Source organism: Salmo salar, chromosome 02, assembly GCF_965601325.2.
Source record: "Salmo salar chromosome 02, fSalSal1, whole genome shotgun sequence".
NCBI lineage: Eukaryota > Metazoa > Chordata > Actinopteri > Salmoniformes > Salmonidae > Salmo > Salmo salar.
The window spans coordinates 48150041-48162105 of NC_138292.1; the positions used below are offsets into that span (position 1 = coordinate 48150041).

At 43.8% G+C, this 12065-nt stretch overlaps 1 protein-coding gene across 5 annotated transcripts in view; it reads left to right on the forward strand.

Annotated features, from left to right (window-relative positions):
• ptprub (protein tyrosine phosphatase receptor type Ub) overlaps nt 1-12065 on the forward strand; it is a 411243-nt gene that overhangs the window by 263085 nt on the left and 136093 nt on the right. For all 5 annotated transcript variants that reach the window (XM_014169409.3, XM_082963807.1, XM_014169427.3 and 2 more), the window contains exons 10-12: nt 1076-1277; nt 10469-10571; nt 10749-11022. In XM_014169409.3, coding sequence (XP_014024884.1) covers nt 1076-1277; nt 10469-10571; nt 10749-11022 — 579 coding nt within the window. The remainder of the gene's footprint in view (nt 1-1075; nt 1278-10468; nt 10572-10748; nt 11023-12065) is intronic.

Here is a 12065-nt window from a genome sequence, read left to right on the forward strand (position 1 = left end):
GAGCCACAGAAGAAATCCTCTTAATTTCTCTCCCATTAAAGCTTTGACCTGTCTCCCTGAGCCCATCGACCGCCACGACTCCAGCCTCACAAGCCCCTTCTTGGACCTCTTTGCTCTTTTTGAAGGCTATTATCGGCTTTTGTATTGGCTTTTTTTATGAGGAACACATAGGTCTCTGTGTGTACCTGGTACAGTCATTGGCTGTCTTCACAGCTACCACGCCTGCATGGGTTATTATGGTGCTTTTAAAATAATCTTCATAGTCAATGGTTTGGTTCAAGTCAGTGGGAAGCAAGGTGTGTCTGTGTTATTTAACATTCCCAGTTTTTACATTACTCTCTGACGCCACATGGGTGGAATCCCATAAGACAGTTTGACTGGGTGGGAAAAAAAGTTGCTTCCAACAGCATCAATATTTCACACAGAACACATTTCTACATTAGCATGAATATCCTTCAGGCTTGGCCATTACGAATGGATTAGCAAGCCAAACAAAATCATTAGCATCTTGTTATTGTGCAACCTGCAGGTTGTGATCTCTGTAAACACACAAAGAAATAGCGTTTTGATAATGATTCCAATTTCATGACAAAATAACAGCATTACACTGGACTGCATCACATATGCTGCTGCTACTATTTCTGTCACTTTATTTCTAGTTATATGTACATGTCTACCTCAATTACCTTGTACCCCTGCACATCGACTTGGTACTGGTACCCCTTGTATATAGCCAAGTTATTGTTACTCATTGTGTATCTATTATTACTTTTATTATTAAATGTTTTACTTTTCTATTATTTCTGTATTTTCTTACTCTCTGCATTGTACACACCTATTGTTTACGAAGCAAGTGATTAATACAATTTGATTAGATTTTGATTTGCAAAAAAAAATTACCAATCAGTACATTGACTTAGAGCAGCAGTACAATTTTCAAAGTCAGATGTGAATCCTCAGAGAAAGTCAATTGAACAAAAGTTAAAGGATAGTTGCTCCACATGTAAATAACTCATGCTCTCAGAAATAATTGCTGTATGAATCATTCTGGTGTCTTTTTTTAATCTGTCCATAGATCAGCTATCAGAGCATTGAGTCGTCTGACCCGGGCATCAACGTGCCAGGACCTAGGAGAACAGTGTCGAAACTGAGGAACGAGACCTATCACATGTTCTCCAACCTTCACCCTGGCACCACATATCTGATTTCTGTCCGCGCCCGCACAACCAAGGGCTTCGGCCAGACCGCCCTAACTGAGATCACCACCAACATTTCAGGTGAGTGTTGGTATGTGTGTGCACACCTGCAGGTGTGTGTGTTCACGCTAGGCAGCAGCTACTCTCCCTGGGGTCAAGCAACATTAAGGCAGTTACAGTGCATTCGGAAAGTATTCAGACCCTTTCTATTTTCCACATTTTGTTACGTTACAGCCTCATTCTAAAATGGATTACATGCATTTTTCCTTATCAATTTACACACAATACCCCATGATGACAAAGCGAAAACAGGTTTTTAGAAATGTTTGCAAACGCATTACCTTACTTGCATCAGTATGCAGATCTTATGCTATGAGACATGAAATTGAGCTCAGATGCATCCTGCTTCCACTGATCATCCTTGAGATGTTTCTACAACTTCATTGGACTCCACCTGTGGTAAATTCAATTGATTGGACATGATTTGGAAAGGCACACACCTGTCTTTATATGGTCCCACAGTTGACAGTGCATGTCAGATCAAAAACCAAGCCATGAGGTCGAAGGAATTGTCCATAGAGCTCAGAGACAGGATTGTGTCGAGGCACAGATCTGGGGAAGGGTACCAAAACATTTCTGCAGCATTGAAGGTCCCCAAGAAGACAGTGGCCTCCATCATTCTAAAATGGAAGAAGTTTGGAACCACCCAGACTCTTCCTAGAGCTGGCCACCTAGCCAAACTGAGCAAACGGGGGAGAAGGGCCTTGGTCAGGGAGGTGACCAAGAACCCGATGGTCACTCTGACAGAGCCCCAGAGTTCCTCTGTGGAGATTGGAGAACCTTCCAGAAGGGCATCCATCTCTTCAGCACTCCACCAATCAGGCCTTTATGGTAGAGTGGCCAGACTGAAGGCACTCCTCAGTAAAAGGCTTGGAGTTTGCCAAAAGGCACCTAAAGGACTCTCAGACCATGAGAAACAAGATTCTCTGGTCAAATCAAATCAAATTGTATTGCTCACATACACATGGTTAGCAGATGTTAATGTGAATGTAGCGAAATGCTTGTGCTTCTAGTTCCGACAATGCAGTAATATATAACAAGTAATCTAACGAATTCACAACAACTACCTTATACACACAAATGTAAGGGATGAATAAGAATATGTACATATAAATATATAGATGAGCGATGGCCATGCGCCATAGGCAAGATACAGTAGATGGTATAGAGTACAGTATATACATATGAGATGAGTAATGCAGGATATGTAAACATTATTAAAGTGGCGTTATTTAAGGTGACTAGTGATACCTTTATTAAGTCCATTCATTGAAGTGGCCAGAGATTTGAGTCTGTATGTTGACAGCAGCCTCTCTATGTTAGTGATGTCTGTTTAACAGTCTGATTGCCTTGAGATAGAAGCTGTTTTTCAGTCTCTCGGTCCCAGCTTTGATGCACCTTTACTGAGCTCGCCTTCTGGATCATAGCGGGGTGAACAGGCAGTGGCTCGGGTGGTTGTTGTCCTTGATGATCTTGTTGGCCTTCCTGTGACATCGGGTGCTGTAGGTGTCCTGGAGGGCAGGTAGTTTGCCCCCGGTGATGCGTTGTGCAGACCGCACTACCAACTGGAGAGCCTTGTGGTTGAGGGCAGTGCAGTTGCCGTACCAGGCGGTGATACAGCCTGACAGGATGCTCTCGATTGAGCATCTGTAAAAGTTTGTGAGTTTGTGAGGAACTTAAAACTTTCCACCTTCTCCACTACTGTCCCATCAATGTGGATGGGGGGGGGGGGGTGCTCCCTCTATTGTTTCCTGAGGTCCACGATCGTCTCCTTCGTTTTGTTGACGTTGAGTGAGAGGTTATTTTCCTGACACCACACGCAGAGGGCCCTCACCTCCTCCCAGTAAGCCGTCTCGTCGTTGTTGGTAATCAAGCCTACCACTGAAGTGTCATATGCAAACTTGATGATTGAGTTGGAAGTGTACATGGCCACACAGTCATGGGTGAACAGGGAGTAGAGGAGAGTGCTGAGAATGCGCTCTTGTGGGGCCCCAGTGTTCAGCGGGGTGGAGATGTTGTTTCCTACCTTCACCAGCTGGGGGTGGCCCATCAGAAAGTCCAGGACCCAGTTGCACAGGGTGGGGTCGAGATCCAGGGTCTTAAGCTTAATGACGAGTTTAGAGGGTACTATGGTATTACATTCTAAGCAGTAGTCAATGAACAGCATTCTTACATAAGTATTCCTCTTGTACAGATGGGATAGGGCAGTGTGCAGTGTGATGACGATTGCATCGTCAGTGGACCTATTGGGGAGGTAAGCAAATTGGAGTGGGTCTAGGGTATCAGGTAGGGTGGAGGGGATATGCTCATTGACTAGTCTCTCAAAGCACTTCATGATGACAGAAGTGAGTGCAACGGGGCGATAGTCATTTAGTTCAGTTACCTTAGCTTTCTTGGGAACAGTAACAATGGTGGACATCTTGAAGAATGTGGGGAAAACAGACTGGGATAGGGATTGATTGAATATGTCTGTAAACACACCAGCCAGCTGGTCTGCGCATGCTCTGAGGACGCGGCTAGGGATGCCGTCTGGGCCGGCAGCCTTGCATGGGTTAATACGTTTAAATGTTTTACTCACGTTGGCCACGGAGAAGGAGAGCCCACAGGTTTTGGTAGCGGGCCGTGTCAGTGGCACTGTATTGTCCTGAAAGACGTCAATGTCCATGACGGGGCTGTTTTTTTTGTTTGTAATCTGTGATTGACTGTAGACCCTGCCACATACGTCTCGTGTTTGAGCCGTTGAATTGTGACTCTACTTTGTCTCTATACTGACGCTTTGCTTGTTTGATTGCCTTGCGGAGGGAATATCTGCACTGTTTGTATTCGGTCACGTTTCCAGTCGCCTTGCCATGATTAAAAGTGGTGGTTTGCACTTTCAGTTTTGTGCGAATACTGCCATCAATCCACGGTTTCTGGTTACGAAATGTTTTAATAGTCACAGTGGGTACGACATCTCCGATGCACTCGCTAATAAACTCGCTAACCGAGTCAGCGTATACATCACTGTTGTTCTCTGAAGCTATCTGGAACATATCCCAGTCCACGTGGCGCCGACAGAGATGGCGCCGACAGAGATGGCGCCGACAGAGATGGCGCCGACAGAGATGGCGCCGACAGAGATGGTCGCCTCGCTTCAGGGCCTTAGGAAACTATGCAGTTATTTGTTTTTCTATGTAATATTTTATGTATTATTTCTTCCATTGTTAGCCCAGGAAACCTCAAGTGTTATTACATACAGCTGGGAAGAACTATTGGATATAAAAGCGATGACAACTTACCAACATTACGACCAGGAATACGTCTTTCCTGAAGCGGATACTTTGTTTGGACCTCCACCCTGGACATGGGATCTTATCCCAGAGGCCGACCCAAAACCACGCGGTCGCCGCAGGAGAGGCAAATGGAGCGGCCTACTGGTCAGACTCAGAAGGCGAGCACACCATCAACCTCTCCCGAGCAAATTACTCGCCAACGTCCAATCTCTAGATAGCAAGGTGGATGAAATTAGGGCACGAGTTGCCTTCCAGAGAGACGTCAGAGATTTTAACATTCTCTGTTTCACGGAAACATGGCTCACTCGGGATATGCTGTCAGTCAGTACAGCCACCCAGTTTCTTCACGCATCACGGTAAGAAGAAGGGCGGGGGTGTATACCTTATGATTACACCATGAGTATTTAATCATAACAACATACAGGAACTCAAGTCCTTTTGTTCACCTGACCTAGAATGCATTACAATCAAATGCCGACCGCATTATTTTTCAAGATAATTATTTTTGATTATAGTCACAGCCGTGTATACCCCCCCCCCCCCCCCCAAGTACCTCGTTGGCCCTGAAAGAACTTCACTGGACTCTATGTAAACTGGAAACCATACATCCTGAGGCTGCATTTATTGTAGCTGGAGATTTTAACAAAGCTAACCTGAGAAAGATACTTCCTAAATTCTATCAGCATATCGAATGCGCGACACGGGCTGCTAGCATTCTGGATCATTGCTATTCTAACTTCTGTGATGCATACAAAGCCCTCCCCCACCCTGCCTTCGGCAAATTGGATCATGACTCCATTTTGCTGCTCCCAGGCTATAGAAACTAAAACAGGAAACACCCGTATATGGTCTGATGAAACCAAGATGAAACTCTTTGGCCTGAATGCCAAATGTCATGTCTGGAGGAAACCTGGCACCATCCCTAAGATTAAGCATGGTCGTGGCAGGCTTATGCTGTGGGGATGTTTTTCACCGGCATGGACTGGGAGACTAGTCAGGATCGAGAGAAAGATGAACGGAGCAATGTACAGGGAGACCCTTGATGAAAACCTGCTCCAGAGTGCTCAGGACCTCAGACTGGGGCAAAGGTTCACCTTCCAACAGAACAACGACCCTCAGCACACAACCAAGACAACGCAGGAGTGGCTTCCGGACAAGTCTCTGAATGTCTGAGTGGCCCAGCCAGAGCCCGGACTTGAACCTGATCGAACATTTCTGGAGAGACCTGAAAGTAGCTGTGCAGCGACTCTCCCCATCCAACCTGACAGAGCTTGAGAGGATCTGCAGAGAAGAATGGGAGAAACTCCCCAAATACAGGTGTGCCAAGCTTAGAGTAGCATCCTACTCAAGAAGACTCGAGGCTGTAATCACTGCCAAAGGATCTTCGACAAAGTACTGAGTAAAGGGTCTAAATATTTATGTAAATGTAATACATTTGCAAACATTGCTAAAACCCTGTTTTTGCTTTTTCATTATGGAGTGTTGTGTGCAGATTAATGAGGGGAAAAACACAATTGAATCCATTTTAGAATAAGGCTGTAACGTAACAAAATGTGGAAAAGGTCACGGGGTCTGAATACTTTCCGAATGCACTGTATCTACAATACAAAATCCATGTGTACGTGTGTGTAGAGTGCGATTCCACGTGTGCCATGTCAACCTTTGCACCTAGCATGAATCAAAGTTGAACATCAACTGTCTGAAGGAGTTAACAGGAGTCTGTAAATACACGATATGCAAAAGTATGTGGATACCCTTTCAAATTTGTGGGTTTGGCTATTTCAGCCACATCTGTTGCTGACAGGTATATAATATTGAGCACACAGCCATAGACAAACATTGGCAGTGGAATGGCCTTACTGAAGAGCTCAGTGACTTTCAACGTGGCACCGTCATAGGATGCCAACTTTCCAACAAATCAGTTCGTCAAGTTTCTGCCCTGCTAGAACTGCCCCTGTCAACTGTAAGTGCTGTTATTGTGAAGTGGAAATGTCTGGGAGCAACAATGGCTCAACCGCGAAGTGGTAGGCCACAGAAGCTCACAGAACGGCACCGCCAAGAGCAGAAGCGTGTAGCGTGTAAAAATCATCTGTCCTTGGTTGCAACACTCAGAGGTAGTTTTGAACTACTGAGTTCAAAACTACCTCTGGAAGCAACATCAGCACAAGAACTGTTCGTCAGGAGCTTCATGAAATGGGTTTCCATGGCCGAGCAGCCGCACACAAGCCAAAGATCACCATACGCAATGCCAAGCATTGGCTGGAGTGGTGTAAAGCATGCTGCTATTGGGCTCTGGAGCAGTGGGAACATGTACTCTGGAGTGATGAATCACACTTCACCATTTGTATTTGTATTTATTATGGATCCCCATAGCAGCTACTCTTCCTGGGGTCTGGCGAAATTAAGGCAGTTATACAATATTAAAAACATTAGAATACATTCATAACACATTTCAAAAAACACCATCTGGCATTCCGACGGACGAATCAGGGTTTGGCAGATGCCAGGAGACTGCTACCTGCCCGAATGCATATTACCAACTGTAAAGTTTGGTGGAGGAGGAATAATGGTCTGGGGCTGTTTTTCATGGTTCTGTCTAGGCCCCTTAGTTCCAGTGAAGGGAAATTTTAACTATACAGCATACTGTACAATGACATTCTAGACGATTCTGTGCTTCCAACTTTGTGGCAACAGTTTGGGGAAGGCCCTTTCCTGTTTCAGCATGACAATGCGCCCGGGCACAATGTGAGGTCCATACAGAAATGGTTTGTCAAGATTGGTGTGGAAGAACTTTACTGGCCTGCATAGAGCCCTGACCTCAACCCCATCAAACACCTTTGGGAAGAATTGGAACGCCGACTGCCAGCCAGGCCTAATCACCCAACATCAGTATCCGACCTCACTGATGCTCATGGCTGAATGGAAGTCCCCGCAGAAATGTTCCAAAAGTTTTCCCAGAAGAGTGGATGCTGTACTACCACTCCCATCCTCTCAAAAGGAGTGACACCATTTCATCGAACACAACAAAGCACAAAGAGCAGAGGGGAAACAGCGGTTGTTATGTGTAAGGATAGATATCTTCATGGGACCATGCAGCATCTCCCAGCCGAGAGAGAGACAGACTCTGAGCTTATTACTGAAGAAGGAAATCCATCCCTGGTGTTCTATTCACTTTTAATGATGCATGTTTCCCTGTGTAAAAAGGCAGGAATAAAAACACCTCAGAGGAAACCTCAATGCAGCTCTCTCGCTCTCTCTCCCCTCTCTCTCTCTCTTTCTCTCTCTTTCTCTCAGTGGGTGTATGAGTGTGTCTTCATGCAAAGGAGAGTACTGAGAGTTCTTTAATTATAGATGTACTGCTTAATCACTCCTTGGTGTCTGTACGTCAGTCAGGGACCTGCTGGTACATGGCCAGAGAGAGAGTCCAAAAGCCCTTATGTATCATCCTCCCCCTCAGAACAGCAGAACATTCACATGTACTGAGCGTCTCTCATTGCTACACTGACAACTAGCTTATAGTGCCTATAACGAACTCCACATAATGTACGTGCACCCCTACTAAGACAGCTACAGAGCCTGCCGTCTAGTCTACAATCTTCCAGATTGAACTACCACAGAGAACACAATGAACTGTACACAACCCTCAAGCTAATTCTTACTTTATCTCCACAAAGCTTACCCCAATAAACCCCCTCAAAACCTACTCCCAACCGACCAACACCTTACTGACATCAAACACCTCACACTCTTCGTAGCACGCTAGAGCTTTTATATTACGTGTGAATAAAATAAGCACACACTTATTAAACGCCTCACTTTAATTGAAGGCAGTTTATTCAGCTAGCTGCTATTTTCCAAACCCTATTTTTTTATACCATAATTGTTGATTCCTCCGTAATAGTTTGCCTTTCCTCCCCTTCACTAATTGACTATTAAAGACACGCCGTGCAGAAGGACGCATCTCCTGGGAGAAACGCAGCTTCGGCCAAATCCCTTTAAATGAGAAGCTCCTACTATTTGTCCTGCATTTCCATTACTTTTAATTGCACTCGGTATCCAAGACAACCAGAACATAGAGAAATTCGGGAGGGACATTTCTGTGGGAACGGGACTCACAAGAGTCAATGGGGCTGCATACCTTTTATGAGAGAATAGGGAAAGAGGCTGTATGTTTATTAGATAGGATGTGTGGATAGACACACCTCAGCTGCTTTTAAAGGGGACTGATGAAGGATGTGTCTGTCTGTGTGCGTGCGTGTATGTCTGCGTGTGTGTCTGTGTGTGGTTTGAGAGTATGTGTGTGTTAAAGTGTGTGTAAGAGCATGTGTATAAGTGCGTGTGTGTGCTTATGTATATTATCTTTGTCGTGTCTTTGGGGTACCATTAAACTGAAGACATGTTTATCAATTAACTCCCTGTAATTATTATCACCCGATTAAACTGATTAATCGTTTAATTGTAATTAACTAGGAGATCGGGGCACCAAGGAAAATATTCAGATTACAAAGCTATAATTTTCCTAATATAACTTTCCTATATTATAACATTATATATTATATTCTGTTATAGTATAGGCCGATTATCTTCTGGTTTAAATGGTGTATTTTACCTCGCGTCCAGTCTCATTCCAAACGTCGTAAATTGTTGTATCTGCACGAACCCAGTCTTTACTAAAATCATCCATACATCAATTGTCTTAAAATCATTTATTTACTAAACTAAGTAATTCACAGAAAGTATACAAACAGTAATTATCATCACAAAGAATTGGTAGAGTAATGTGCCCTAGTGGGCTAAAACAGGCATGGCTGGTGTCTTGTTAACAATGGGTCATAAACGGTCAGCTGAGGACACACAAAGTTCATTAATGTTAACAATTGACATGCTAATCCTTTGCACATGAACGCTCACTCATTTGAGAACAATTGCAATCAATATATATGTACGCTCAGTGTGTCGTCGGGATCCTTGTTGGAGCGTCGTTCTGTTGGAGAGTTTTCTCTCTCTCTCTCTCTCTCTCTCTCTCTCTCTCTCTCTCTCTCTCTCTCTCTCTCTCTCTCTCTCTCTCTCTCTCTCTCTGTTAGAATGGATCTTTCAAAGCGACATTCATTAATGTCGTCATAGAATGGAACTTTCGTTGGTCTTCGCGTTCAATGATATAATTTACTTAGCTGCAGACTAATAATTAATATCAAAGACTTGTTCTTATTCTGTCGGTATCGATAGTCTAAAAGTTAACCACGTGGTATAATTCACTTTCAGTAGAGTACTTGGATGGTCAAACCTATTGGCCAACTCGCAATGGAGTGGAAGCCGGGTCTGAAGAAAGTAGATCAGGGTATAGTTTTATAGTGAACATGTCACATGACGCCTGGTCCTGTCTGTGTCCCTGGGGTCGTGCCGATGACTGAGTTAAGCTTGGTACAGAAATACAATTCTATCACATTAACATCAGTACATAGCATCTCAATGTATTACAAAAGTTTTATCCTTATTAATACATTCTATACAACCATGTGGATGCAAGTCTCAAGGCTGAGGCTATTATATAAACCGTTTTATGGTAATATGGCTATATTGTCTCTTCTGAGTATCACAAAATTGTACCAAGCGGACCAGTTCGTAGCTGGATTCTTCACCAATCTTTCATACCTTCTCCAGAACCTAAATGTCGCTTGGCTCCCCAATTCTGTGAGTTGGAAGAATTTCCTGTGTCTCTCTATGGGCCATGTGGCAAGAGATTCTCCTGGAATTTTACCACTCCTTCCCACAGGGACTGGGTGGGGGAAGGTAGGTTGGGAGATGGTGCAAGGGGGGAGGGGGTCAACTGTCCTCCCTGTACTCAAAGAGGCCAACGTCATGACATCTTGTTTATTACAAGGTCAGTCTAATTGCAATATAATATAACTTTGTCTGTACTCCTGTGCTCTGTCTCCTCAGCTCCTATGTTTGACTATGGAGACATGCCGTCCCCTCTGAGTGAAACAGAGAGCACGATCACTGTGTTGCTTCGCCCCGCCCTGGGCAGGGGAGCACCCGTCAGGTGAGAATACAACAGACACTCACAGATTTGATTTGATATATAAGATTTATAGACATTCGATGTCACATTTACAGCACATACATATTATTTGCCAATGCCCCTATATGATCAAACTTAATGAGAAACATCTTACAATAATTTATACCAACCTCTTGTATTGTGCTCTGTGTCCATCAGTACGTACCAGGTTGTGGTAGAGGAGGAGAGTGGCAGGAAGGTGAAGAGGGAACTGGGGGTTCAGGACTGTTACCCTCTGCCCATGTCCCATGGGGAGGCCCAAGCCAGAGGGACCCCCCACTACTACACGGCCGAGCTGCCTCCCAGCAGCCTGCCTGAAGCCAGCCCCTTCACAGTGGGAGACAACCACACCTACAATGGCTACTGGAACACCCCGCTGGATCCCCGCAAGAGCTACCTTGTCTACTTCCAGGCAATGAGCAACTTCAGAGGGGTGAGTACAGGGCTTGAAGAAGGCTGTGGCTGATTTCTAGATCAACCACTAGCCCTTAGGCGATCTGAGAGTATGGGTAGGTAAGCAATAGGTCGTTATCAATTAAATGTCACAATACAGTTTAGAGCGTTCAATTTGGCTGCTGGGAGACCCCCTGCTTGTTTAAAAGCATTGACAACTACCTGCCGTTTTCAAGGGATTTTTAAATAAATGTTATAACTTTGGTTTTAATATCATCACCTCTTGAAGAGCATAGTCAGAGCTGTACATTTCCGATTATTTTACATTTAGCTCTATGATCAGAATTATACGACAACTAACTCATGCTTTTCATGATCAGTTAACATCATGTACTATATTCAGATACGTGAGGGTAACCTATCCATTTGGCATATAGCTAGCTAGCTACGCAAAAAAACATGTCATTTAGCTTGCTTCGTCAAAGATTAGGCTTTTGGGAAGAGTTTGGCATGGGAAAATCACTTGTCAGAAATTGTAAGAGACACGGCGTGGCTAATCTCAGTGCGAAGGCTCCCGGTGAGAGCAGTTGTCCAATGGAGCTGTTATGTTAAAACAAAAAAATGCCCAATGCCATCATGCACTGATTATAAAACACTTCAACACGTATTATTAGAATGTAGCAGAACAAAGGAAATCTGGGAACAAATGCAAGATTTTGGAAACACTATTCAAATCGAACCAAATGCCATACTATATGGGAAAATCAATGGAATACTTAAAGAGATCTATAAAAATGTTTTTCGCCTCATATGTATAGAGAATGCACAAATGGAAAACCCGGTGCTAAATGGCAATTGAAAATTTCTTGATTCCCAGCTAAACAGTTTTTAAACAAATTAGAACGGAACTGAAAAGGAGAAGAACCAACGAAACGAGGAGGGGGTGAACAATGGTAAGTTATTGACTTTGATTTATTTTTGTATATAATGTAAATGTGATGTAACTTACAATGTATGCTAATAATCCAGTTTAAAAATAATAAAGATAATAATAATAAAGCCTAATAATTGTATTTAAAAGCA